Source organism: Aythya fuligula, chromosome 29, assembly GCF_009819795.1.
Source record: "Aythya fuligula isolate bAytFul2 chromosome 29, bAytFul2.pri, whole genome shotgun sequence".
Classification (NCBI taxonomy): domain Eukaryota; kingdom Metazoa; phylum Chordata; class Aves; order Anseriformes; family Anatidae; genus Aythya; species Aythya fuligula.
The window spans coordinates 600,157-627,807 of NC_045587.1; the positions used below are offsets into that span (position 1 = coordinate 600,157).

The 27,651-nt window shown below is 70.0% G+C and overlaps 1 protein-coding gene across 1 annotated transcript; it reads left to right on the forward strand.

Moving 5' to 3' along the window:
* Nucleotides 1-431: 431 nt before the first annotated feature.
* KMT2D (lysine methyltransferase 2D) lies at nucleotides 432-26,435 on the forward strand. The gene is given in 56 exon segments (XM_032204829.1): nucleotides 432-559; nucleotides 1,890-1,972; nucleotides 2,094-2,223; nucleotides 2,322-2,554; nucleotides 2,662-2,768; nucleotides 2,874-3,036; nucleotides 3,166-3,331; nucleotides 3,460-3,574; nucleotides 3,660-3,826; nucleotides 3,975-4,915; nucleotides 5,085-5,219; nucleotides 5,306-6,135; nucleotides 6,400-6,513; nucleotides 6,927-7,037; nucleotides 7,133-7,237; nucleotides 7,447-7,628; nucleotides 7,709-7,873; nucleotides 8,190-8,299; nucleotides 8,406-8,450; nucleotides 8,541-8,756; nucleotides 8,837-8,980; nucleotides 9,074-9,190; nucleotides 9,370-9,494; nucleotides 9,623-9,812; nucleotides 10,011-10,085; nucleotides 10,343-10,447; nucleotides 10,577-10,759; nucleotides 11,066-11,150; nucleotides 11,255-11,499; nucleotides 11,657-11,730; nucleotides 11,820-11,870; nucleotides 12,053-13,777; nucleotides 14,035-14,208; nucleotides 14,291-14,439; nucleotides 14,656-14,797; nucleotides 14,799-16,719; nucleotides 16,884-17,007; nucleotides 17,099-17,186; nucleotides 17,284-17,350; nucleotides 17,474-17,706; nucleotides 17,806-20,772; nucleotides 20,868-21,011; nucleotides 21,088-21,252; nucleotides 21,352-21,508; nucleotides 21,616-21,697; nucleotides 21,802-21,977; nucleotides 22,391-22,539; nucleotides 22,640-22,775; nucleotides 22,856-22,995; nucleotides 23,335-24,505; nucleotides 24,652-24,788; nucleotides 24,936-25,066; nucleotides 25,170-25,455; nucleotides 25,586-25,659; nucleotides 25,762-25,870; nucleotides 26,003-26,435. Coding segments are annotated over 55 exon segments (16,218 nt in total). The 5' UTR covers nucleotides 432-559; nucleotides 1,890-1,923; the 3' UTR covers nucleotides 26,096-26,435.
* The last annotated feature ends 1,216 nt before the right edge of the window (nucleotides 26,436-27,651 follow it).

Sequence of the window (27,651 nt, forward strand, 5' to 3'; positions counted from 1 at the left end):
CGGTGTCGTGTCCCCCCCCCCCCCCTCCCTTAACCCCGGTTCCCCCCCCCCCCCCCCCCTTTTCTCGTCTTCCCCTCCCCTCCCGGGGCCGGGCCCCGCGTTTTCCGCTCCCGTTTTCCGCTTCCCCCTTTCCCCCCCCGGAAGGGAAAAGTCTCCCCCCCCCCCCCTCCTCCTCCTCCTCCTCCTCTTCCTCCCCCCCCCAATTCCGCCGTTCTCCCGTTTCAAACCCCCCCCCCCCCCTCCCCCAACTCGGGGGTTTGGGGGTGAAAAAGGAGAAAAAAAAAAAAAAGAAAAAAAACAACAAAAAAAAAAGGAGCCCCGGGAGCTGCCCCCCCCCCTTTGTGTGAGCCGTGAGGTGGGGGGGGGAAGAGGAGGACGAGGAGGAGGGAACCGGGGGTCGTTGTGTGACCCCCCCCCCCCAAAAAAAAATATATCCCCCCCCTCCGGTTCCCGGGGCAGGCTCCCGGGGATGCCCGGGCCTGGAAAGGCCTCGGGTTGGCGGGGGGGGGGCCGCCGCCGAGCCGCCGCCGCCGCCTGAGCTTGAGAGGAACGGGCCCGGGTAGGCCGCGGGGGGGGGGCCGGGGCCTGGCGTTACCGGGGGGGGGTCGGGGATACCGGGAAGGGGGTGAGGGGGATGGGGGGGGAACCGGGAGGGGGTCCGGAGGGGAGCGGGGGGGGTCTCAAGGCGCGGCCCCCCCCCCCCCCCTTTCCAAGCGCACCGGATCCGGTGCCCGCTGCACGCCGGGGATCTTCCGGGCAGCGCGCGGCCCCCCCCCCCCCCCCCCAAAATTTACCGGGGGGGGGGACGGGAAACGGGATTTGACCCCCCCCCCCCCCATCCCCCTCCGTGCTGCTAGCACCCGGTGGAGCCCCCCCACCCCGAAAAAACCGGGCCTCGGTGCGCAGCCGCGGTGGGGCCTAACCGGGATGGGGGGGGGGGGGGGGGCTCGGTTTCGGGTCTCCGGTTCCCCGGTGGGGGGGTGGGGGGGGGCCGGTATGGAGCTGGGGGGGGGGCACGTTCCCAACCGTGCCCCCACCCCCCCTCCTCCGGTTCCCGGGGTCGTGCTCCCGGTGCGCGGTGGGGTCCGAGGGAAGCCCCCCCCCGAGGGGGGGGGGTCTCGGGGGGGGGGGGGCGTGGGAAATCCTTTACCGTGGGGGGGGGGAGGGGGGGGGCATGGTTCTTTACAGCCCCCCCCCCCCCGCGTGTCTCGCCCTCGTGGTCCTGGGGGGGCTCAACCGGATCCCCCCCACCCCCCCCCTCCCCGGGGAAACTGAGGCACGGGGGGGGTGGTTCTGAGGGGGGGGGCGGTGTCGGTGTCCTCCCGTTCCCGCTGTGCCCCCCCCGGTCTGTCCCCATGCCCCCCCCCCCCCCATGTTTTAATGTAGGCACCGGGGGGGGCTTTGATTCATGGAGCCCATGGGTCCGCGTCCCTGCTGGGGGGGTATTTTGGGGCGGGGAGGGCCCTGGGGGGGTTTTGGTGATCCCTGCACCCGGGGGGGGGCCACATGGGGGTTGTCCCCCCCCCCTCCCTGGGGTTTAATTGGGATCCACGTGGCCTCGGCGGTGGGGAATGCGCTGCCCCAGATACGTGGGGCTGCCCCGCTCGCCCCCTCCCAGGCATCCTGCGGCGTGTCACGGGGGGGGGGACACCCGGGGGGGGCTCACGGTGCTGGGGGGGCGGGGGAACAGGCTTGTAGGGTGTGGGGTCTTAGAGACCCCCCCCCCATGGGGAACGGGAACGCGGTTCTGGGTGCTGGGCTGAGCCCCTTTGTGCAGGCTTTGGGGCTGGGGGGGGCACCTGAAGGTCCGGGGGGGGGCACCCAAAGGGCTGGGGGGGGGGCACCCAAGGGGGTCTGCGCCCCCACTCACGGCTCTCGTGCCCCCGCAGCCGCGCGCCTCTCCGGAGGGCCGCAGGAGGCAGGATGGACGAGCAGAAAGCGCCCGGCGAGGACAAGGACGCGGACGCGCCAGGTGAGCAGGGTCCTTTTTTTTTTTTTTTTTTTTTTTTGGGGGGGTTTCTGGTGCTTTCTGACCCCCCCCCGGGGGTTGGGGCTCGTCCCGACGGGCCGCTGAGGGGTCGCCTTCCCCGCAGCCGACGCGGCCGCGCCCTCAGAGGAGATGGGCAGCGCTGAGGGGGACCCCCTGAAACCCCCCGAAGGAGCCTCCGCGGGGCCGGGGCTGGAGAGCGCGGACACCGGGGGAGCTGCTCCCCAGGCCGGCAGGTGAGGATTTGGGGGGGGGGGGGGCTTGGGGGCGGCCTGGAGCCTTTTTGGGGGGGCTTCTGCACGTTCCCGACGCCTTCTGTCCCCCCACCCCGCAGCGCGCCAGCCCGCCGCTGCGCCCTCTGCAACTGTGGGGACTGGAGCCTGCACGGGCAGCGGGAGCTGCAGCGCTTCGAGCCGGAGCCCGACTGGCCCGAGCGACTGCGGGGGGGGCTCGAGCCCCCCGAGGGTCCCGGCGAAGCCCCCCGGGAGCTGGAGCCGGCGGGCGATGACCTGGCGCAGGTTGGGTTCTCCGAGCGAGTGTCCGCGGCGCAGCTCTTCGAGCCGACGGGTGAGTGGGGGCCCCGTGGGGGTCCCAAATCCCTGTGGGGGGTCCCAAAGCCCCTTGGGGGTCCCAATCCCGTGGGGATCCCGGTTCCTGACGCCCCCTCCCCGCAGGGCACTGCTGGGTTCACCGCTGGTGCGCAGCCTGGTCCGCCGGCGTGGAGCGTGCCGCGGGGGGGCTGGCCGGCGTGGGCAGAGCTGTTTTCTCAGGGATCTCACAGGTGAGCGGCTCTCAGAGAGGGATCGGGGGATACAGGGGGGGGCCAGAATGTCCCCCCACCCCCAGTCCTCAGCTCTGACCCCGCCGGTCTGCTCCCCCTTTCCAGAAATGTGAACACTGTCGGCGGAGGGGGGCCACCATCCCGTGCCGGGCGGCCGGCTGCCCCCGGCTCTACCACTTCCCCTGCGCCGCCGCCAGCGGCTCCTTCCAGTCCATGAAGACTTTTCGGCTCCTGTGTCCCGAGCACGTGGCCGAGGCAGCGCAGATGGGTGCGTGCGGGCCGGGATCGCCAGCCCCCGAGTGCTGGGTCCCCGCTCCCGAGGGGACGCGGAAGCACGGAGGGGGGGGTGGTTTGATAGCTGGGGGCGGGGGTCCTGACGCCCTTTTCTCGCACGCAGAGGACGCCCGGTGCGTGGTGTGCGACGGGCTGGGCGACGCACGGGACCTGCTGTTCTGCACCAGCTGCGGGCAGCACTACCACGGCGCCTGCCTGGACATCGCGCTCATGCCCCGCACGCGCTCGGGCTGGCAGTGCCCCGACTGCAAAGTGTGCCAGACCTGCAGGTGGGTGAGCCCGGCTCCCCGTGAGCCACCAGGGAGACACGCAGGAGGACGGTTCTCACCTTTTCTCACCTTTTCTCACCTTTTTTCACCTTTTCTTTTTTTTTTTTCCCCCTCCTCGTGCCCCGCAGGCAGCCCGGCGAGGACTCCAAGATGCTGGTGTGCGAGGCGTGCGACAAGGGCTACCACACCTTCTGCATGGAGCCGGCCATCGAGGGCGTCCCCGCCGACTCCTGGAAGTGCAAGGTGCGCCCCCCTTACCCCCTTCTCTTCTTTGGGGAGCTCTGGGGGGTGCCCCAGCTTTGACGCCCCTCTGCCCCCCCCCCCCCAGAACTGCAGGGTGTGCTCGGATTGCGGCCGGCGCCCGCCGGAGCTCGACCCCGGCTGCCAGTGGCACCGGAGCTACTCGGTGTGCGAGGGCTGCCAGCAGCGGCGCGGCACGGAGGGAGCCTGCGGGGCGCAGGGACGAGCCCCCCCACCGGACCCCGCGGCCCAGGCGTGAGTTGGGATGCGCTGGGGGGCATGGGGGGGGAGCGGGTGGGCACCCCCTTTGGTAAAAAAAAGGGGAGCTGCTGGGCTGGGAGGACACTAGGGTGGCTGCAGCCCCGCTCCCCTCACCGAGTGTCCCCCCCCCCCCCATGTCCAGGTTGGTGGCCCCCGATCGCAGCGGGCTGGCGGAGGTGCCCGTGCCCCCAGCTGAGCCTGAGGGGAGCAACGAGGAGCTGCAGCCGGGGGGGGACCCTGAGGTGGCACCCCCAGGCCCCGAAAAGTTGCCCCCCGACGAGCTGCCCCCCGATGAGCCACCCCTTGAGAAGAGGCCCCCCGACGAGGCGCCCCCCGAAGAGCTGCCCCTCAAGAAGGTGCCCCCCGATGAGCCGCCACCCCTTGAAGAGCTGCCCCTCGAGAAGACCCCCCCCGAAGAGCTGCCCCTCGAGAAGACGCCCCCTAAAGAGCCGCCCCCCGAAGAGCTGCCCCTCGATGTGCGCCCCCCGGAGGAGCTGCCTCCTTGCGTGCTGCCCCCCGACGAGCCCCCACCTGACGAACTGCCCCTGGAGAGGTCGCCCCTTGTCGAGGCGCCCCCCAACGAGATGCCCCTTGACGAGGCGCCCCCCGACGAGCTGCCCCCCAGCCAGCTGCCCCTCGCCGTGCCACCTCTGGAGGAGCTGCCCCCCGACAAACCCCCGCTTGCCAAGTCGCCCCCTAACGAGCTGCCCCTGGACAAATCGCCCCCCGACGAGCAGCCCCCCGATGAGCCAGCCCTCGACGAGCCTCCCCCCGTTGAGCTGCCCCCCGACGAGCAGCCCCCCGACGAGCTGCCCCCCAGCAAGCCTCCCATTGATGAGCTGCCCCCCGAGGAGCCCCCGCTGGACGAGCAGCCCCCCAGTGAGCTGCCCCTCGACCTGCAGCCCCCCGAGGAGCCGCCCCGCAGCGAGCAGCCCGTTGATGAGCTGCCCCCTAACGAACCAGCCCTGGAGGAGCTGCTCCCCGACAAGCCTCTCCTCGAGGAGCTGCCCCCCCCTGAAGATCTACGCCCCGCCGAGCCGCTCCCCAGCGAGCTGTCCCCCGAGGAAGACCCCAAACCACCAGGTAAATGCGGACCCCTGCGCCCACCCCGTTTCCCGTGCCCGTGGGGGTCCCACGCTTGGGTCTCCCCCTCGTCCCATTGCCTGTCCGTGTGCTTTGCTGCCCCGCTGGGGGTGCAGGGGGCGAGGGGACCCCTGTGGCCCCCCTCCCTGACCCTTTCCCCGTCCCGCAGGTCTCCTCCCCGAGGTGGCAGTGGCAGAGGAAGCGCCTGCCCTGGCCCCGGAGGTGCCCTCGGAAGAGGAGATGGAGCTGGAGCCCGAGCCCTTGCTGCTCCCCGAGGCCGCCCCTCCGCCCCCTGCTCCCCCAGGTGGGTTTGGGGACACGGAGGTCATAGCGGGGGGGGGGGTCTCTGCTGCGGGCTACGTCACCGTCCCCTCCTCTGTGCCCCCCCAGATCTCTGTGCTGTGTCACCCGCTCGCCCCCCAGAGCCTTCGCCCCACGCCAAGGAGGAGGAGGAGGTGCCCGAGCCCCCCGGCAGCCCCGGCACTGCCATGGACACGGAGCCCCCCGGCTCCCCGCCACCCCCCCTGGGCTCCCCCGCCTGCACCCCGGCCCCCGCCGAGCCCCCCGAGGACGAGGAGATGGAGACGGGCGGCGGTGAGGGGGGGTCACCGAGCAGCCCCCCCGGAGACGGCCCCCACATCAGCCCGGCCCCAGAACTGGGGCCCTTCCCGGGCCTGCCTGAGGAAGAGGAGGAGGAGGAGGAAGAAGCGCCCAGACTGGAGCGGGAGGGCACCAGCGGGAGCTCCCCACCGCTGAGCGAGGAGGACGGGCTGGAGGAAGGCCGGGCTGGGGGGGACCCCGAAATCAAAGGGTCCCCCCTGCTCCTGGAGCCGGAAGAATTGGGTCCCGAGACCCCCATGGAAGTGTGCCCGGCGGGGGAGAAGCTGCTGGAGCGCGGCGACGAGGGGGGTCCCGAGCCCCCCGCCCTGCGCCCCCGGCCCGATATCCTCAACGAGATCTCCAACCTGAGCCAGGGGGACACCAGCAGCAGCTTCCCAGGCTCCGAGCCCCTGCTGGGCTCGCCGGACCCCGAAGGGGGGGGGTCGCTGTCCCTCGAGCTGGGGCTGGCCTCGGCCGATGCCAGCCTGCAGAAGGAGGACGCGGGGTCGCTGCCGCTGGGCGCCGAGACCGACGACTCGCTGCTCTTCGAGCCGGCCGCCAAAGGGGACGGGGACAAGAGCCGCCGGCGCAGCTCCCCGGGGCGCTCCCGTGTCAAGCAGGTACGGGGGGGGGGGGACACCCAACCCCACCCAACCCCACCCAACCCCACCCCGCTGGGGTTGTGCCCCCCTTCCCCAGGCTGCTCCCAGTAGGCGAGGGCCGCGTGCGCGCGATGGGGTGGGACGGGGGCTGTGCCCCGATGCTGCCTCTGCCCCAGCCGGGATGCGTGGGGAGGTGGTGGTGGTGGTGGTGGGGGGGGGTTTGGCCGGGTTGCCCCCCAGCTTTGCTGTAACCCCCCCCCTCCCCTCTCCCCTTGGCCCTAGGGTCGCAGCAGCAGCTTCCCCGGGCGGAGGCGCCCCCGAGGTGGGTCCCACGGGGGCCGGGGCCGGGGCCGTGCGCGCCTGAAGTCGACCACCTCGTCCGTTGACACCCTAGCAGTAAGGCCGGGCTGGGGGCAGAGGCCGGGGGGAGGTTGGGGGGGCCCGGGGGTGTCCCCGAGCTGTTAGGTGGCAGGGCTGAGAGCCGAGAGTCCCCCCCGCCCCTCACCTCCGTCCCCATCCCCAGCACCCCAATCCCTTGGAAAGGCTCGGGAAGCCTTGGGTGGGCAGGGGTCCCGGGGGAGGCCTGGGGGGGTCTTCCTGGGGCTGCGCTGCGGGGCTGGGGGCTTCACCCCCCCGGGGAGGGGCTGGCTTGCAGGGGGCTGCTGCTCTCGGATGTTCTCATGCACCCCGTTTTAGCACCAGGCTGTGGCCAGCACTCCCCAAGCCATGTGGCAAGCTGGGGGGGCCCTGGCCCCGAGCCCCCCAGCTTTGCCCCTTGCCCTGAGCCCCCCTCCCCGCTCTACCCGCAGCTCGCTGACGTGGAGAGCTCGCCCAGCAAGGAGGAAGATGAGGATGACGACGACACGATGCAGAACACGGTCGTCCTCTTCTCCAACACCGACAAGTTTGTGCTCATGCAGGTAACGGGAGCGCTGCGGGATGAGGGGACGGGTGCCTGTCCCCGTTGTCATCCCCCCCCCTCCCCAAATTCCTCTCACGGCCCCCCCTCCCGCAGGACATGTGCGTGGTGTGCGGCAGCTTCGGACGCGGGGCCGAGGGGCACCTCCTGGCCTGCTCCCAGTGTTCCCAGTGCTACCACCCCTACTGCGTCAACAGCAAGGTGAGGAGGGCTGCGTGTCCCCCCCCATGCCGGGCTGTGTCCCCTGGGGGGCTCGGGCTGGGAGCTTTTGGGGTGTGCAAACAGGATGACGTTGGGCACGTCCTCGTGGATGCGTTGCCCCATGCTCTGGGGCGTCCCCCGTGGCTGTGCCGCCCCCGGGACCCCCGTGGCCGCGCCGAGGCTCACGTGGCCGCCCTCCCACCCCCCAGATCACGAAGGTGATGCTGCTGAAGGGCTGGCGCTGCGTGGAGTGCATCGTCTGCGAGGTGTGCGGCAAAGCCTCCGACCCCTCCCGGCTCCTGCTCTGCGACGACTGCGACATCAGCTACCACACCTACTGCCTGGACCCGCCGCTGCAGACCGTGCCCAAGGGGGGCTGGAAGTGCAAATGGTGCGTGTGGAGGGGCCCTGGGGAGCCTTTTCGGGGGTGATAAGGGGCTGGCGCTGAGCCTTTTGCCCCCCCTCCTCCAGGTGCGTGTGCTGCGTGCAGTGCGGGGCGGCTTCCCCCGGCTTCCACTGCGAGTGGCAGAACAACTACACGCACTGCGCGCCCTGCGCCAGCCTCGTCGTCTGCCCCTTCTGCCGCGAGAAGTACGTGGAGGACGACCTGCTCATCCAGTGCCGGCACTGCGATCGGTGAGCCCCAGGGCTTGGGAAGGGGGGGCTGCAGCCCCCATGGTCGCCGCACGCACCGGGGGCTCGCGGTGGTGCTTGGGTTCCGTGCGTCTTGGCCAAATTTTGGTGCTGCGCAGGTTTGGGCTCTCTCTGAGCATCCAGTGGTGTTTTTGGGGTCTTACCCAAAGATTTCTGCTCTTGGGGTGGTTTTTGGGTTCTGCGTGGGGCAGCAGGCCCTGCTCAGGACCATCCTGACAGGGGCAGCTTGGGGTTTTTTTTGTGGATCTGGGTTTTTGTGGGGTGATCGAGGCACGTGATGGGTCCCCGCTGTCCGCAGGTGGCTGCACGCGGCGTGCGACAGCCTCTTCACGGAGGAGGAGGTGGAGCAGGCGGCGGATGAAGGCTTCGACTGCAGCGCCTGCCAGCCCTACGTGGTCAAACCAGCCGGTGAGCACCCACGGAGGGGGACCCTTGTGAGGTTTGGGGTCTTCTGTGAGATTTGGGGGCTGCGGGGCAGCGCGGCCTCACCTCTGTGCCTGCTTTTCGCCTGCAGTGCCCGCGCCTCCCTCGGAGATCTCCGCCAAGGCCAAGGAGCCAGGTACACACGGTGCCATGCTCGGTGCTGCCGGCTTCCCGGGGACCTTCCTGGCACCGGCCACGCACCCAGCACCCGTTTTTGTCCCCGCAGAGCCCCAATATTTTCGCTTCGAGGGCGTGTGGCTGACAGAGACGGGCATGGCGGTGCTGCGCAACCTCTCCATGTCGCCCCTACACAAGCGGCGGCAGCGCAAGGGGCGCCTGGGCACCCTAAATGGGGAGGGGGGGCTGGAGGGGGGAGACCCCCTGGGCCCCGACGACAAGAAGGACGGCGACCTGGACGCCGACGAGCTGCTGAAGGCCGAAGGTGCGTTTTCGGGGAGGGGGTGAGCCGGGGAGAGGGGTTTTTTGGGGGGCACCCTGCTGACGCTGCTCCCATTTTGGCAGTGGGGGTCGAGCACATGGAGTGCGAAATCAAACTGGAGGCGCTGGCCAGCCCCGACCGGGACGTGGGGGCCGACGTGGACTCGGGGAAGGGGCTGGAGGACCCCGACGAGTGCAAGAAGAGGAAGCGCAAACCCTACCGGCCGGGTGAGTGCTGCCCACAGCCGCTGCCCCCGCAGCCGGGCTGCCCTGGAGCTGCTGTGACCCCCCCCTCACCTCCTGTTCTGTCCCCCCCCCCAGGCATCGGCGGCTTCATGGTGCGACAGCGCAAGTCCCACACACGCCTGAAGAAGGTCCCGGCGGTGCTGGCTGAAGTGGGGCGCGAGGGGCTGAGCGCCGAGGGGCACCCCGAGGACGGTAGGGACCCCAAAAGCCCCTTCCCCGTGTCCCCGTCCCATTTGGGGTGTCCCCAGGGGATGGAGAGGGCCAGGAGGGGTGCGCCCAGGCGATGGGGCCGTGCTCGAGCCCTTCCTGCAGCACGAGGACAGCCCCGAGCTCCTTCATGGAGGGGAATTTAATGGGGTTGCTGTTTGTAGGGACTCCTGGGGACCTCCCCACAGAGGGCAGCCTGGATCCAGGCTCGGCAGAGGGGGACGAGAAGAAGAAGCGCCGGGGGAGGAAGAAGAGCAAGCTGGAGGACATGTTCCCCCCGTACCTGCAGGTGGGGGGGCGAGGGACAAAGGGCATGGGGGGGGACACCGTGCTGGGTGGGGTGGAGGCGAGGGGATGGCAGCGGGGACACGGTGACATCGACTTCTCCTCCTCCTCCTCCTCCTCCTCCTCGGCCAGGAGGCGTTTTTTGGGAAGGCGCTGATGGACCTGAGCAGGAAGGCGCTGCTGACGGCGGGCGGCGTGGGGGACGGCGCCGCGCGCCCCTCCCTGGGCCAGGGAGCCCCCCGGCACAAAGGGGATCCCAGCATGGCCGGGGCGCTGCAGGGAGCCCCCCCTGACAGGAGGGACCCCCCCGTGCACCCCAGAGGTGAGCAGGGAGCGACGGGAGCCTCAGCCTTGGTGGCAGGGGTGTTACTGGGGGGGGGGGGTCACTGGGTTATAGGGACCCGCTGTGGGCACCAGGGGGGTGTCAGGGGGCACTGGGGGGGGGTTCAGGGGGCACCAGGGGGGTCACCCCCCCTCCTTGCCAGGCAGCCTGGCCCTGCTGAAGCCTGGTGCTTGGCAGGGGACGACAGCACCGATGGCAGCGCCACAGCCCCCGATGATGATGGCAAGGACGACGCAAAGGCCGAGGACCTGGGTGAGCCCTGGGACCCCCCTGGGACCCCCCCGGACCCCCTCATCCTCGGCCAGGGCTCATTAGGAGCCTCCCGAGGCCTTTGAGGGGCAGCTTAGAACTCTAGGCAGGGTGGAAAGAGGTGACCCCGGGTGGTGCTCTGTGTGCCCTGGGGGTCTGGGGGCTGCTGTCTGCCCAATGGGTCTGGGGGCTGCGAGGGGGTCATGGGGGAAGACACCCAGACCGGCCACTGAGGGCATCGCACTCACTGCTCCCTGCAGGGACCGACGACCCCAAGAACTCCCCAGACCCTGGGGACGCCGAGAAGCCGGCCACCCCCGGGGAGGGCGCGCTGAGCTCCGACCTCGACAAGATCCCCACGGAAGGTGAGGGTCCCCCAAGGTCCCCCCAAGGTCCCCCCATCACCGCTGGGGGTCAGGGGGCCAGGACGCCCCCCCCGTGTTCCTTCCCCAGCTCCTGGCAGTGGTGCTCAGCTCCCTCTTGTCCTCCCGCAGAGCTGCCCAAGATGGAGAGCAAGGACGTGCAGCAGCTCTTCAAGGACGTGCTGGGCTCGGCCGAGCGCGCGGAGCAGCCCCTGAACTGCGTGGCGCCGGGGATGGAGGCCGGGGGCGCGGGGCAGGACCCCAGCCGGGCGCAGCGACCGTTCCTGCCGGGAGACCTCCAGCTGCCGGGGCAGGGTGGGTGGAAGCAGCAGAGCCCCGAGCCCCGGGGAAGTCCCGGTGGGTGCAGGAGGGGGGCAGTTCCCTCCCTTTGCCTTGGGAAAGCTGCCGTGTGCCGCGTCTTCCTCCCCGCTTTGTTCCCCCAACGGGAGCAGTGGCTGCAGCCCAGCAAAGGGCTCAGGCTCCTGGGTCTTCCTCCTTGCTCTGGGAAGGGGCGCGAAAGCTTTTGGGGGGCGCGTGGGGGGGGCTTGTACTGCTAAAGGCTGATCGAGGGGGCTCGAGGCCGTGCTCTGCCTGCAATGTGACCCTCTCCTTCCATCGCAGGGAGCGTTTCCCTGGGCTCTCTCTCTGGAGCTGTCTCCTTGGAGTCGTATTCGGGAGTCTGCCAGTCCCCGTTCCTCGATAACCGGTGAGTGGCTGGCTGGGGGGGGGGGTCGAGGTTGGCTCCTCAAGCAGAACTGAACACCCAGGGCTCCCTTTTTCCCTGTGACACCCTGTCCCCCCCACCCCCAGGGAGCGGAGCGGCTTCTTCAGCCCGGATCACTGCGAGCCCGAGAGCCCCTGGGCCAGCAGCTCGGCCACCACCACCCCCTCGACCCCCACGACACCCACGACGGAGGGCGAGGGCGACGGGCTGTCCTACAACCAGCGCAGCCTGCAGCGCTGGGAGAAGGACGAGGAGCTCGGCGAGCTCTCCACCATCTCCCCCGTGCTCTACGCCAACATGAACTTCCCCAACCTCAAGCAGGATTATCCAGGTAGGGCTCTGGAGGGGTTTTGGGGGCCGGGGGGAGGGAGGATGGAGTTGTTTCCTGGATTAAAAAGGGATCCCAGGGTTCGGGGTGGGCTCCTGGGGTGTGGGCTGACGCTGACTTTCTCCTCCTCTCGTGCCCTCTGCTGCTACCGGACTCCCAGACTGGTCGAGCCGCTGCAAGCAGATCATGAAGCTCTGGAGGAAGGTCCCCGCCACGGACAAAGCCCCCTATTTGGTGAGTGCTGGGGGATAACGGGGGTGGGTGGGGGGGCACACGGGGGGCTCCCCGGGGCTGCGAGTCAGCTGCCTTCGTGTTTTCGTTAGCAAAAGGCCAAAGATAACCGGGCGGCTCATCGCATCAACAAGGTGCAGAAGGTACGTGCTGGGGCGAGAGGTGCCCGGCGGCCCCGTCCTAGCCCTGGGGGGTGGGGGGGTGGGTTGGAAACCCGGCACCCCCCCTCCCCCCACCTCCTTGCCCCGTTAGCCCCTTCCCCAGCCCGCAGGGAGGGTCGGCGTGCTGCGTCCCCACGGCCCTGACGGCCGGGCTCTCTCTGCAGCAGGCCGAGAGCCAGATCAACAAGCAGACCAAAGGGGAGGGACTGCGCAAACCGGAGAGGCCCTCGCTGCACCTACGGATCCCGGTGCCGCCGGGGACACAGCCCGTCTACATCGGCAGCCCCCCCGCCGCGGGCGAGGGCTTCCTGAAGCCCCCCTCGGGGGCCGCCGGGGGGCCGGAATCGCCCAGCGAGCTCTTCCTCAAGCTCCCCCCCCAGTCCCCTGCCCAAGTGCCTTCGCACGACCCCTACGGCGCGGCCCCCGCCTACGCGCTGGAGCCCCGCTTCCCCTCGCCCCTGGGCCAGAGCCCCACGGCGGGCGCTGCCTTCCAGCCCTTCCCCGCTCAGCCCCTCGCCGGTCCCCGCACTCTCCCTGGTTCCCAGCCCCCTGACTTCCACCCCACGCCCCCCGGTACCCCTCGGCACCAACCCGGCACCCCCGACCCTTTCCTGAAGCCCCGGTGCCCCTCCTTGGACAACCTCTCGGTGCCGGGGAGCCCCAGCGCCCGCCCTCCCGAGGCCCTGCTCTCGCCCCTGCCTTTCGGGGAGCAGAAGAAGGGCCTGGAGGTAAAGAAGGAGGAGGGAGGGGGGAACCTGGGGGTCTGCTCGCCCGGCTACGCGCCCACCATGGGCTACGGGGACTCCCCGGGCGGCCCCCACCTCTCCGCTGCGGAGCTGAAGGCGGCCGATGTCTTCAAAGCCCCCCTGACCCCGCGGGTTTCTCAGGTAGAGCCGCAGAGCCCGGGGCTGGGGCACCGACCCCAAGACCCCCATCCCTTGGCCCCCTCGCCCCCCAGCCACCCCGACCTCTACCGCCAGTCTCCCTACCCCGACCCCTACGCGCAGCCCCCGCTGACGCCCCGGCCGCAGCCCCCTCCCGAGGGCTGCTGTGCCCTCCCGCCGCGCTCCCTGCCCTCCGAGCCCTTCTCCCGCGTCCCCGCCAGCCCCCAGTCCCAATCCAGCTCCCAGTCCCCCCTCACACCCCGGCCGCTCTCCAACGAAGCCTTTTGCCAGTCGCCCGTCACCCCTCGCTTCCAGTCCCCGGACCCTTACTCCCAGCCCCCTTCCCGGCCCCAATCCCGGGATCCCTTCACCCCCCTGCACAAACCACCCCGACCCCAAATGCCGGAGCCGGGCTTCAAGTCGGTGCCCCTCTCGCACAGCCCGGCGGCCGGCGGTGGGGGTTTTGGGACCACCCCAGCGGGTGAGCCCCACACCAAGGTGCCGGGTGGGCAGCAGCAGCAGCAGCAGCAGCCCCCCTTCGCCCGTTCCCCCGGCGCCAGCGTCTTCCCGGGCAGCCAGCCCCCCATGCGCTTCACCTTCCCCCCGGCCGTTTCGGAGCCGCTCAAGGGTTCCCCGTCCCACCAGCCCCACGGGATCAACAGCCATTTTGTCCCCGGCAAGCCCCAGAGCTCAGCCTACGCCTCGTCCCCCGGTTTCCACCAGGCCGGCAGCCCCTTGGGGCCGGGCGCCGGGGCTGCCGACACCACCTACAGCCTCTCGCCCCTCCGGCCGCCCTCGGTGTTGCCCCAGCAGCCCCCAGCGCCCCCCCAGCAGCCGGATGCCACCATCGCCTTCCTGCCCCGAGCCGCCCTGGGGGCTGATAAGAGGGAGGAGGCGGCTGCGGGGCTCACGGCACCCCCAAACCGGGACCTGGCCGAGCTGCCCGGCGGCCAGGACGGGGCCATGGCCACCATGAGCCAGTCGGAGCTGGAGAAGCAGAGGCAGGTGAGGGCTCGCCAGGGGGTCGCGTGGGATCCGGCTGGGTTTGGGATGGGCTGCGAGGGAGGAACGTGGGGCGTCGCAGTTGGTAACGGGATCAAAAAGCCCAGCTCCACGTTTGTTACCCCTCCGGAGCCGCGAAGGGAACACGGGCACCGGGCAGGGGGCAGCAGCCAAAACTGCGTTGGTTTGTCCCCCGGCTCGGGGCCGGCGGGGTCTTGCTCCGTGCCCCGTGCTCGCTCCTAATTCTCTGCTTCTCCCAGCGCCAGCGGCTCCGCGAGCTGCTCATCCGCCAGCAGATCCAGCGCAACAGCCTGCGGCAGGAGAAGGAGAGCGCGGCGGCCGCTGCCACCCCCTCACCCGCGGGCTGGGCCCCCGAGGCCGGCAGCCAGAGCTTCGAGCTGAGCCGCGGCATGGGCGCCTACCAGCCGGCACAGGTAAGGGGGCACGGGGACACGGCCCGGCTCGGGATTTGGGATGGACTGACGGCCACGGTGACGTTGTGCCCGTTTCTTTTAGGATAAGGGTCTTTTGGGGTCGCTGGCCACCGCGGCCAGCAGCGGGAAGCTGCCCGGCTCGGTCATGGTGCAGGCGGCGTTCCCGCAGGACGAGCGGCTCTCGCGGCCCCCGCCGGCCGCCACCCCGGCTGCCCTGGACATCAACGGGAGGTGAGCGCCCCGCACGCGGGTCAGAAATGAGCAGGACAAAAGGGCCGTGTGCCCCCCCAGCTCCTGCTCACGGGACTCGTTTTGGAGGGATGGGGTAGCTGTGCGTCCACAGGATGCAGCTGGAGGGGATCGGGACACTGCGGGGTGCCCCGTGCACAAAGGGTTGGGGTCAGGGCAGTGCCGAGCTGCCCCCCCTGACACCACGGTGTCTTGCAGGGCGGCAGTGGGGCCCCCCCAGGCCTTTTACCCTCGTGGGGTCTTCCCGGCGCCGTCCCCGCAGCAGCACCTCTGGCAGCAACAGCAGCAGCAGCAGCAGGCAGCCGCGGCCCTGCGGCTCCCCGTCACCTCCCGCTTCGCCCCCCCCAGCCGCCGGCACCCCCGTGGGCAACCTGGGCGCCCGCCTGCCAGCCCCCGCCGAGCCGGTGCCCGCTTCGCCCGGCACCCTGGGCGCACCCTTCATCGAGCTGCGGCACAACGTGCAGAAGGGACCTGGGGGGGTCGTGGGCTCCCCTTTTGCTCCCCAGCCTCCCCGGCCTCGCTTTTTCCTGCCCGGGGAGGAGGGCGCCCCGCAGCCCCTCTGCGCCCCCGCCATGCCCATGCAGGCGCTCCCCGCCCCGGCACTGCAGCCCCAGAAGATGCCGGTGCCTCTGCCGCCCGCTTCGCCGCAAGGCACCGAGATGAGCAACAGCCACCACCAGCTGCACGCCAAAGCGGTGCCCCCCGTGCCGCTGCCCACCCCCAGCCTGGAGCTGCAGCACGTCCCCCCGCGCCCGCTCTCCTCCAGCTCTGCCCTGCGCCCCGAGGGTCCCAAGGAAAGCCCTGCGCCGGCTCCGGCCCCGGGCAAGAGCCAGCTGAGCCTGGAGGGCGGGCGGCTGCCCTGCGAGGTGCCGGTGGAGCCCGATTTGGACGACGACTTCGGCTCCCACAAGGACCTGGAAGACGACGACGATTTGGCAAATCTGAGCCTGGATCCGGACGTGGCCAAAGGGGACGATGATTTGGGCAACCTGGACAGCCTGGAGACGGCCGACCCCCACCTGGACGACCTGCTGAACGGCGACGAGTTCGACCTGCTGGCCTACACCGACCCCGAGCTGGACACGGGTGACAAGAAGGACATCTTCAACGAGCACCTGCGCCTGGTTGAGTCGGCCAACGAGAAGGCCGAGCGCGAGGCTCAGCTCAAGACGGAGCCGGCGGGACCCAGCTTGAAGCTCCCCGATCCCGGCGATGGCAAAGACCCGGCCCCGTCAGCGGAGAACCAGGAGGTGCCCAAGGAAGGGCTGGTGCCAGGGGTGGGCTTGGGGCCAGGTCCCTGCCCGCCTGGCACCGCGCTGGCACCCGAGCCAGCCTTCAAGGCGCAGGGTTTGGAGGCGAAGGCACTGCCCACCGACGTCAAGCCCAAGCTGGAGGAAGGCTGCCTGAAGACATCGCCCTGCCAGTTCACCGCCGGTGGCCCCGAGCGGCTCCCAGTCCCCGTCAAGTCGGAGGCCCTGCAGGGCACGGATAAGATCTCTGCCTCTTTGGGGCTGACCATCAAGCCCGGCCAGACCCTCCTGAGCCCCGGCGCCGGCCCTGCTCGCCTCGGCATGACTCACTTCCCAAACAGTGGCTCTGTGCTGGAGAAGGACCCTTATGCTGGCCCTGGCCGCGGGCTGGCCCCTGCCCAGCTGGGCAGCCAGAGCAACCCTTTGCTGGAGAAGTTTGAGCTCGACAGCAGGGCGCTGGGCTTGGGCAGCGCCCGGCACTCGCCAGCCGATGACCTGGATAAAATGGAGAGCTCTCTGGTGGCCAGCGAGCTGCCGCTGCTCATCGAGGACCTGCTGGAGCACGAGAAGAAGGAGCTGCAGAAGAAGCAGCAGATGTCAGCCCACCTGCCCCGGGGCACCCCGCACCTCCCGGCCCCAGGGCACCCCATGATGCACACGGCAGCGGCCGGGCAGCCCCTGGAGGCGCAGCCACCCCGCATGGGCACCCCGCAGGCCCCCCTCCAGCTGGGGCTGGTGGCCAGACCGCAGCTTATGCCACCGCAGCCCCCCCGGCTCGGCACTCCTCAGCAGGGCCCGGCGTTGGCCCCCCACATGGGCATGGCCCCGGGGCAGCCACACGTCCTGGCAGCCCCCCACGGCGTGCAGGTGGCCCTGGCGCAGCCGCAGCAGAGCCAGCAGCAGGTGCTCGTGCAGAAGCCGATGGCCGGGGTGCAGCCGCCCGCCCTGGGCCTGAAGCCCCCCCAGCTCGTCATGCAGCAGCAGTTGGCCAACAGCTTCTTCCCAGACACAGGTAGGGCCATCGCCTTCGCCCCAACCCAAATCCGGCCCCAGCAGCTGCTTGGGGTGGTCCCGGAGGCAGCCAGGGTGGTTGGGTTGTCTTTTTGGGGCACGGGGCTCTCGTGGGTCGGGGATGTGGCGCAGCAGAGGGTGAATTCCTTCCCAATTCTCTCGCAGACCTGGATAAGTTTGCTGCCGAGGACATCATGGACCCCATTGCCAAGGCGAAAATGGTGGCGCTGAAGGGCATCAAGAAGGTGATGGCCCAGGGCAGCATCGGGGTGGCCCCGGGCATGAACAGGTAAGGGAAGGGGCACGGCGGGCAGCGGGGCACGGAGTGGGCGAGGGTGCATTGACCTCAGCTCATCCCTTCTCCCTGCGCCTCCCCAAAGGCAACAGGTTTCCCTGCTGGCTCAGCGGCTCTCGGGAGGCCCGGCCGTGTCGGAGATGCAGAACCACATGCTGGCAGGGAGCGGGCAGGTGAGTAGGGGGCACTGGGGAGCTGTGGGGAGGGCACAGGGACACCAAGGAGGGGGCACAGCATGACACATGTCACCAACACTCCCCTCTGTGCCAGGAACGGAGCGGCACCGACCCAACGCAGGCTCGCCCCAACCCCCCCACCTTCGCACAAGGCGTCATCAGTGAGTACCAAAATGGCACGGATGGGGGGGGCACGGCCTCATCCTGCCTGCACGGGCTGGGCTGAGCTGGGCTCTGGAGCTGGGGACCCTGCTGAGCCCAAGCTCTGTTCCCTGCTCCCGCAGACGAGGCCGACCAGCGGCAGTACGAGGAGTGGCTCTTCCACACGCAGCAGCTCCTGCAGATGCAGCTGAAGGTGCTGGAGGAGCAGATCGGGGCGCACCGCAAGTCGCGCAAGGCGCTCTGCGCCAAGCAGCGCACGGCCAAGAAGGCTGGCCGGGAGTTCCCCGAGGCCGACGCCGAGAAGCTGAAGCTGGTTACGGAGCAGCAGAGCAAAATCCAAAAGCAGCTGGACCAGGTAGGGCTCCTCGGGCGGGTGGGCTCCTCGGGCGGGTGGGCTCGCCGTCTTTTTGCGGGGTGCCCCGGTGCTGACGCCCTCCCTGTCCCCTCCCCGCAGGTGAGGAAGCAGCAGAAGGAGCACACCAACCTCATGGCCGAGTACCGCAACAAGCAGCAGCAGCACCAGCACCAAGCCTCGGCCGTCATGGCCCTGAGCCCCTCGCAGAGCCCCCGCCTCATGTCCAAGCTCCCCGGGCAGCTCCTCTCAGCGCACGGCGTCCAGCAGCCGCCGGGGGCCGTGGTGGGTGCCCAAGGCCTTGGCCAGCAGCCGGGGCAGCCCGGGGGGCTGCGCCTGCCCCAGGGCGGCGTGTCCATGGCCGTGCAGCAGGGCTTGTCCTTCATGGGCCAGCAGGCGGTGGGGAACGCCCCGGTGCCCGGCACCTCCAACGCTTTCTTCCCCGGGAACCCCGCGCTCCGCGGGCTGGCCGCCGACAGCCGTCTGATGCAGGAGAGGCAGCTTCAGAGGATGCAGCTGGCCCAGAAATTGCAGCAGCAGCAGAATATGCTGGGGCAGGTGTCCCTGCAGCAGCAGCAACAGGGCGTGATGGGCCAGGCGTCCATGCAGCAGTCGGGTGTGATGGGACAGGCGGCGATGCAGCAAGCGGGCGTCATGGCACAGGCGTCGATGCAGCAGCCGGGTGTGATGGGGCAGGCGTCGATGCAGCAGCCAGGAGTCATGGGGCAGGTGTCGATGCAGCAAGCAGGTGTCATGGGACAGACTTCGATGCAGCCACAGGGCATCATGGCACAGACACCGATGCAGCAGCCCGGTGTCATGGCACAGACACCGATGCAGCAGCCGGGCGTCATGGGACAAACTTCGATGCAGCAACCTGGTGTCATGGGACAAGCCTCCATGCAGCAGCCGGGCGTCATGGGACAAGGCTCGATGCAGCAACCGGGCGTCATGGCCCAGACCTCGATGCAGCAGCCCGGTGTCATGGGACAAGCTTCAATGCAACAGCCCGGCGTCATGGCCCAGACCTCGATGCAGCAGCCCGGCGTCATGGGACAAGGCTCGATGCCAGCAGCCATGGTAGGGCAGCAGCAGGCGGCAGCAGCCCCGCAGCCGGGGCCCGTGGGGCAGCCCATGGTGCCGAAACAGCCGGCGGTGATGGGCAGCCAGCAGAGCCTGCTGGTGCAGCAGCTCTCACCCCAGCAGCAGCAGCAGCAACAGCAGCAGCAGCAGCAGCCAGGTTTGCTCGGCCACGCGCCGGGGCTGCAGCACCAGGCGGTGCTGGGCCACCCCGCTCCCCAGCGCCAGGTCCTTCTTGCCCAGCACCAGCAGCGGGTGCTGGGGTCGCCCCAGCTGGCCCCGCAGCCTCCGGGGATGTTGGGGCACCGCCTGGTGCTCTCCCAGCAGTTGGGGCAGGCGCGGGCGCTGCTGGCCCCGCAGCAGCAGCAGCAGCAGCAGCAGAACTCGGCAGCCGCCCAGCCGAGCCTCCTGGGGTTGGGCCAGGGGCAGCCCCCCATCCAGCACTTTCAGCAGCATGGGGCGATGGGCCAGGCTCCCTCCGTGCTGCACCTGAGTCAGGGAATGCAGCCGGCCCCGGTGGTCCTGGCTGCCAAGGACCAGCCCGGAGGAGCGGATGGCAGCGCCCTACCCGCCGAGGGCAGCGAGAGCGGGGGGCAGCTGCACGCAGGGGGCCCTCAGGAGCAGCAGCAGCAGCAGGGAGCCCTCAACCCCCCCCCGGGGCTGGGGGGGCCGGAGCCCCAAGCCCCCAAGCACCAGGCTGAGTTAGGGCAGGGTCAGCAGCTCCTCTTGGGCTCCCCGCAGCCGGGCGTCCTGGGCTCCCTGCCCGCACAACCGGGGCTGCGGGCGGCCACTGCGCCGGGCCCCTTGCTAGCCCCACCGCAGAGCCCCGGGGCCACGCGCCCCGAGCTGCCCCAGCTGCACGGGGACACCGCTGGGGCTGCAGAGCCACAGACGGGCTGCGGGACGGGCAAGGTGCCGGCAGGCTCGTTGCAGGGCCAGCCACAGCCCCCGCGGCTCCAGAGCCCCGGGCAGCCCAAAGCAGGGCCAGCGCCGCAGCCGGGGGCCACCGCCAGCACCGCGCTGTCCCCAGGCCTCCTGGGGCAAGTGCCGGGGCCGGTGATGGGCCAGATCCGGGCTCAGCTTCAGGGCGTCCTGGCCAAAAACCCGCAGCTGCGGCACCTCACGCCCCAGCAGCAGCAGCAGCTCCAGGCCCTCCTGGTGCAGCGGCACCAGCAGAGCCTGCTGCAGCAGAGCCAGGCGCTCCGGCAGCCCGGCCCCTTCCCCGGGCAGGCCCCGGAGCACAGCCCCCAGGCACGCCAGCAGCCTCCCCGCCCGCTGGGACCCCTCTTCCAGGCCCGGCCGGGTGCCCCGGCAGAGGAGCAGGGTGCGGGTGGGCAGGCACGGGGGCAGCCCCCCACCAGCAGCCCTCAGCAACCCCTGGCCGAGCTGGTGCAGGCAGCCCTGGCTGCCCGTGGCCCCCAGCCTGGCCTCGTCCGGCTCCCCACACCGCCGGCCCCTTCGCCCCTGGGCACGGGCTGCATCCCCCAGCACCTGGCCAGCCCCGAGCAGAGTCCCCAAGAGCCAAAGAAGACGTCACCGGGGGTCCCGGCCTCGGCCCCCAGCCCGGCGGAGCAGGGGCTAGCACCCGATGCGGCGCGTGGCCCCTGGGACCCCGAGGCACCCGCTACGGACCCGGCTGACCCCGGTGAGACCCACGTCAACGGGGCTGTGCCGGGGGGCGAGCCCCCCCAGGTGTTGGTGAAGCAGGAGCCGAAGGAGGAGGCGGCAGCGGTGGCAGCGGCGCAAGGCGAGCTGGAAGGGGATGAAGCAGCCAGGCTGGAGGCCAACGGGGAGCCCGGGGCTGCCCAAAGCAGCAGCCCGTTGGTGCCGGGAGGCCGCTCGGAGGCCGGTCACCTCCTGCTGCAGAAGCTGCTGAGGGCCAAGAACGTGCAGCTCTCAGCGCAGTGCCCCGGAGAGCTCAACGGGCACGCCGAGGGCCGGGGCACCGGGATGGAGCCGCGGCCGCAGTCGGTGCTGCTGGGCCGGGAGGTGAGCAGGGTGCTGCGGGATGGGGACGGGCACCGAGCACCCCCCCCCCCCGGGGCCGTGCTCAGCACTGTTCCCGTTCCTCTTTTCCTCCCCAGGACCCCTCCATCGCCCGCAAGCCAGCAGCCACCAAACCCAAGCGGGTGCAGAAGGGGAACGAGCGGGTCCCGGCGTCCCGCAAGAAGCTGCGCAAGGACGAGGGGCTGCGGCCCGGCGAGGCGCTGATGAAGCAGCTCAAACAGGTACGGGGAGGGGGGCCAGGGCTGCGGCACGGGGCCGTCCCCGGCCTCGTCCCCCGCTCACCTCTCTGCCCCCCAGGAGCTCTCGCTGCTGCCGCTGACGGAGCCGACCATCACGGCCAACTTCAGCCTCTTCGCCCCCTTCGGCAGCAGCCCCATCAACGGCAAGAGCCAGCTGCGGGGCGCCTTCGGCAGCGCCGTGCTGGACAGCGTGCCCGACTACTACTCCCAGCTGCTCACCAAGGTGAGGGAGGAGACCTGTAGCTGGGCCCCCAGCCCCGATCTGGGGGTCCCGGGGCACCGCAGCATGCTCACGCCCCGCTGTCGTTCCCCCCACCCTCAGAACAACCTCAGCAACCCACCCACGCCGCCCTCCTCGCTGCCCCCCACGCCGCCCCCCTCCGTGCAGCAGAAGATGGTGAACGGCGTCACGGCCCCCGAGGAGCTGGGCGAGCAGCCCAAGGACGCCGAGCCGGCCCGCGAGCCCCACGGCCAGAAAGGTGAGCTTGGACAGTGCTGGGTGGCACGGCACCCCCCCCCCCAAAAAACCACCACCACCTTTGGGGGACCCCCTGACCCCGCTGACACTCGTCCTTTCCCCTCGCAGACACGTCGGCTGTGGAGGTGAAGAGCTTGGACCTGCTGGCGGCTCTGCCCACCCCCCCGCACAACCAAACCGAGGACGTTAGGTGAGCCACCGACCTCCTGGACCCCCCCCCAACCCCAAGGGGGTGGGTGACACCGGCTGCTTGGCCAGTACCAGCACGGCTGTGACCCCCCTTTGTCCCCGCAGGATGGAGAGCGACGACGAGAGCGACTCCCCCGACAGCATCGTCCCGGCCTCGTCCCCGGAGAGCGTGCTGGGCGAGGAGCTGCTGCGCTTCCCCCTGCTCAGCGAGGCCAAGCCGGAGCTGGAGGAGCGCGTGCTGTCCCCCATCATCCCCATCATCCCCCGTGCCAGCATCCCAGGTGGGTTTGGGTGGTCCCGGGGGGGGGGTGCACGGGCCTGGAATATGCAAGGCAAGGCAGGAGGGGGGCGGGTGGGCACATGGATCAGTGGGGAAGGGGCTGTGGGGTACGTGGACTGGGTGTGGGGGGGTTGTTTGGATGAAGCAGGGGTAAGGGAGGGCAGGGGGGGTCTGCAGGGGGGCGCAGATTGGGTGGGAGGGTGTCCGTGGGGTGTAGGGACCGGTAGGAGGGGAGCTGAGGATGGTTAGGGGCGAGGTGGGGCAGGAGAAGGGTCCCTGGGGAGGGCTCCCAGCTGCTCCCTGCACCCATGGGTGCTGGGTGCTCACTGTCCCCATCGCCGTGCCCTGCTCTCTGTCCCCCGGGCGATCGGATGGGATCCACGTGGCTCTGACCCTTCTCTTTCCCCACACCAGTGTTCCCTGACACGAAGCCCTACGAGGCCACGGAGCCTTTCGGGGCACCTCCGGGGAAGGTGGGGGCAGCCGGCCTGGGCGCCCCGTGGGAGAAGGGCAAGAGCAGCGAGGTCTCCGTCATGCTGACCGTGTCTGCGGCAGCCGCCAAGGTGAGCCAGGGGCCGGCAGGACACCGGGGGGTTGTGCCATCGGCGTCCCCGTGCGGTGACAGCCGGGGCCGGGGACCCATCACGTCCCTCTTTGATCCAGAACCTCAACGGGGTGATGCTGGCCATGGCCGAGCTGCTGAGCGTGAAGATCCCCAGCTCCTACGAGGTGCTGTTCCCGGACGGCCCCATGCGAGCGGCCGTGGTCGAGGCTAAAAAGGTGGAGGTGGACGTGGCCGGTGAGTGTCCGCCTTGTCCCTCGTCACCACGGGTCCCTCGTCCCCGTGTTGGGTGCCCCGTGACAGGCTGTCCTTCGCAGGGATGCTGGGGGGCAAGGAGAAGGCGGCGCTGGCCGGGAAGGTGCCGGAGAGCAGCTCGGAGTGGCTGAAGCAGTTCGACGCCGTGCTGCCCGGGTACAGCCTCAAGGGCGAGCTGGATCTCCTGACGCTGCTCAGACAGGTCAGCGGGGCCTGGGGTCCCCGGGGTGGGGGCTCTGGGGACGTGAGAGAGGAGTTGGGGGGGTCTCTGTGGGGCTGTGGCCATCGGAAAAGGGTTTTGGGGTGCCTGTGAGGCTACGTGGGGGCACGGGGGGGAGGGCATTTGGGACTGAGGTGTGTGGGGGTGCCTGGAGGACTGGAGAGGTGCTGAGGCCCTTGTGGGACCGTGTCACCCTTGGGACCCCGTGGAAAGGGCTGGGGAGGTCCTTGAAGGTCTGGGAAGGCGATGGGGTGCTGCAGGGCTCCCCGTTACGATGCGTGGGGGAGACGGGGGGGTCTGACAGCGTCCCCCGTGCCTCAGGAGAGCCCTGTGCCCGAGAAGACCCTGCACCACGGATACGTCAACAACGTCTCCAACCTGGACGTGCGGCAGCTCTCCGTCATGCCCCAGGAGCCCTCGCCCCCCTTGTCCCCCTCCGTCCCCTCCCCATCCAGCCCCGCCGAGGCCGCCAGGGTCCCCGACCCCGAGGCTGCCCACGAGGCGGCCCCGGCACCCCCCTCGCCGCTGCCCCCCGCCCCCTCGCCAGCCCCCGGGGAAGAGGGGGCCGCGGCCCCCCACTCGCCGCCCCGCTTCAAGCCGCGCTCGCGGCCGCCGGAGGACGGGGACGAAGCTCGGCCCCGGCTGAAGAAGTGGAAGGGGGTGAGGTGGAAACGGCTGCGCTTCCTGGTCACCATCCAGAAAGGGGGGGCCAAGCGGGACGGGGACAAGGAGATCGCGGAGTTCATCGACAAGCTGGGCACCACGCTGCGCCCCGAGAAGGTGCCGCGGGACCTGCGCAAGTGCTGCTTCTGCCACGAGGAGGGCGACGGGGCGACGGACGGGCCGGCCCGCCTGCTCAACCTCGACCTCGACCTCTGGGTCCACCTGAACTGCGCCCTGTGGTCCACGGAGGTCTACGAGACGCAGGGGGGGGCCCTGATCAACGTGGAGGTGGCCCTGCACCGCGGGCTGCTCACCAAGTGCTCCCTGTGCCAGAAAACCGGCGCCACCAACAGCTGCAACCGCATCCGCTGCCCCAGCGTCTACCACTTCGCCTGCGCCATCCGCGCCAAGTGCATGTTCTTCAAGGACAAGACGATGCTGTGCCCGCTGCACAAGCTGAAGGGCCCCTGCGAGCAGGAGCTGAGCACCTTCACCGTCTTCCGGCGCGTCTACATCGAGCGGGACGAGGTGAAGCAGATCGCCAGCATCATCCAGCGGGGCGAGCGGCTCCACATGTTCCGTGTGGGCGGGCTGGTCTTCCACGCCATCGGGCAGCTGCTGCCGCACCAGATGGCCGACTTCCACAGCGTCACGGCCCTCTACCCCGTGGGCTACGAGGCCACGCGCATCTACTGGAGCCTGCGGACCAACAACCGCCGCTGCTGCTACCGCTGCACCATCTGCGAGAACAACGGCCGCCCCGAGTTCGTCGTGCAGGTCATCGAGCAGGGCCTGGAGGATTTGGTCTTCTCCGACTCTTCGCCGCAGGGTGAGCGCCGCGGGGAGGTGCCCGGAGCTGGGGCTGAGCCTCTGGGTGCTTTGGGAAGGGGGGAACGGGGTAAAAAGCGTCCTCGAGCTGCGGGCGCGTGGCTCAGTCCCCGTTTTTTTTTTTTTTTTTTTTCCCCCCGTTGGCAGCCGTCTGGAACCGGATCATCGAGCCGGTGGCGATGATGAGGAAGGAGGCCGACATGCTGCGGCTCTTCCCCGAGTACCTGAAGGGCGAGGAGCTCTTCGGCCTCACGGTGCACGCGGTGCTGCGCATCGCCGAGTCGGTAGGTCCCGGGGTTGGGCTGTGGTGGGGGGATGAAGGGGGTCTCCCCTCTGCAGCCCCCTCGCGAAAGGACCGGTGGCCGTGCCGGTGGGGCTGGGGGGTGGCCGTGGGGCTGCCCCTCAACCCCTGGCCCCCTCTTTTTTGGCAGCTGCCCGGCGTGGAGAGCTGCCAGAACTACCTGTTCCGCTACGGGCGCCATCCCCTCATGGAGCTGCCGCTGATGATCAACCCCACCGGCTGCGCCCGCGCCGAGCCCAAAATCCTCACCCACTACAAGCGGTGAGCAGGGGGGCACCGAGGGCTGGGGGGGGACACCCCCCCGGGACACCCCCCCCCTGGGCTCTGACACCCTTCCCGGTGTCCCCCCCCCTCTCCTTGGCAGGCCCCACACCCTGAACAGCACAAGCATGTCCAAGGCCTACCAGAGCACGTTCACGGGCGAGACCAACACGCCCTACAGCAAGCAGTTCGTGCACTCCAAGTCCTCCCAGTACCGGCGCCTGAAGACGGAGTGGAAGAACAACGTCTACCTGGCGCGGTCCCGCATCCAGGGCCTGGGGCTCTACGCCGCCAAGGACATCGAGAAGCACACCATGGTCATCGAGTACATCGGCACCATCATCCGCAACGAGGTGGCCAACCGGCGCGAGAAGATCTACGAGGAGCAGGTAGGGGGGTTGTGAGGGACCCTAGGGGGTTGTGGGGGGCCCTGGGGGGATTTTGGGGGATCCTGGGAGGGGGTTTGGGGGGTTTTGGGGGTTTGGGGCTGCAGTCACACCCTTTCTGTCCCCCCCTTAGAACCGTGGCATCTACATGTTCCGCATCAACAACGAGCACGTCATTGACGCCACGCTGACGGGGGGCCCGGCCAGGTGAGCGTGGGGCCGTGACCCCCCCTCCCAAAACCCCAGAAGACCCCCCTGGTGCTTCCCCCACAGCTCGGTGCTGATCCTGCTGTGCCCCCCCCCCCCCAGGTACATCAACCACTCGTGCGCCCCCAACTGCGTGGCCGAAGTCGTGACCTTCGACAAGGAGGACAAGATCATCATCATCTCCAGCCGGCGCATCCCCAAGGGGGAGGAGGTCAGGGGGGGGGGGGGGGGCACACGGGGCGGCCGGGGTTATGGGGAGGGGGGTTGGGGAGGGATTTGGGGTGGGAGGGGGGCGATTTTGGGGTGCGGGGCCGTGCCGTGCGTGACTCCCCGCTCCCCCCAGCTCACCTACGACTACCAGTTCGACTTCGAGGACGATCAGCACAAGATCCCCTGCCACTGCGGAGCCTGGAACTGCCGAAAGTGGATGAACTAGCGGCGAGAGAATTTGGGGGGGGGGGGGGGGGGCCGGGGGTGTCTCGGAGCCCTCCCGGGGATGCACCGGTGTCCCCCCCCCCAGAAAAAAAACAAACAAAACAAAACAAAAAAAAGGGGCCCTCCGCCGGGGACGGGGCCCCCCGGGGCCACGGAGGTGCCGGGGGGGGGCGGTTGGTGGCGGCCACTGGGGCACGGAGGTCGCTGGCCCGGCCCGAACGGGGACGGACGGACGGACGGACGGACGGACTGGCAACTCAGGGTTTTCTTTGCTTCGTCCTGCGAGGAAAAAAGCGGGGAGCAGGGGGGGGGGGGGCCCGGCGAGCCTCCCCCCATACCCCACTCCCCCCCAAAAAAAACCGACCCCCCCCCCCTCACTCCCCCGCCCGCCTCCCTCCTCGTGGCGGGGGGAGCCACGGAGGTGGTGGTGGTGGTGGTGGCGGCGGGGGGGGGGGGAACAGGAGCGGTCCCAGCGGAGCCGGAGCGAGTTGGGAGCCGCCGGCCTGGATTTTTAGAAACAAACCTTAATAATATTTGCTCGCTAATTACCAAGGTAACACAGACTCCTTGAGCTCGACAATCCGGGCTCTGCCCCGTCGCGCGCCGGCGGCGGCCAGAGCTCGCCTCGGTTCCTTTTTTTTTTTTTTTTTGTCTTTTTTTTTTTCCCCTTTTTTTCCGTTTTTTTTTCTTTTTGGCTCTCTTCTTTTTTTTTATTTTTTTGTTGTTTTATTATTATTTTTTTTTCGTGCGTCTCGGACGAGCCCCGGAGCGAGCGGAGCGACGCGGGAGGAAAAGGCGCGCGCGCGGCGAAGGGCCCCCGCCAGACACAAGGAGCTTCTGCACCCAAACCTACCTCATTTCAAGTGTTAGATTTTTCGTTGTTTTTAAATGTGAGCCCCCCCCCCCCCCCCCCCCCCCAACACCCCTACCCCCCCCCCAGCCTCCCACGGGGGGCGGCCGTGCCCTAGCACCTCTCGTTGCCCCCCCTCTTTCTCTACCCCCCCCCCCCCCCCTCTTTGTCCCCATCCCCTCTGTGGCTGCAGAAGGCCCCTGGCGGGGGGGGTCCCCTGGGGGTGGCCGGGGGGGGGGGGGGACGTGGGGCACCCCCGCCCTCCTGTGTCCCCCCCCCTCAGCCGTGCGATGTGCCAAGGTGCAAGGTTGGGGGGCTTGGGGGGGGCGTAAAGGGGATGGGGGGCACTGACCCCGCTCCCCCCAAAGCTGGGGGTGAGGGGGGGCAAAGGGGATCGCCCCCCCCCCCCCCCTTCGCCCACCGCTGGGGCTCCGCTGTTGGCACGGGGGGGGGGCAGGTTATTTATCTATTTATACCTTATATTGTATATACTAGATGGGGGGGCGGGGGGGGGGCTCTTTGTGCTCTGCTGGGCTGAGATTGGGGTTGCAGGGGGCGCACGGGGGGGGGGGGGCACGGCATTTGGGAGCCCCCCCCCCCCCCCAGGCAAGGGCGGCCTCGGGGAGCGGAGCAGCAAGTGGGCATTACGCAGTGCCCCCCGGCCCTGGCACCCCTGGGGGGGGGGGTCCTGGGCTGTGCCCCCCCCA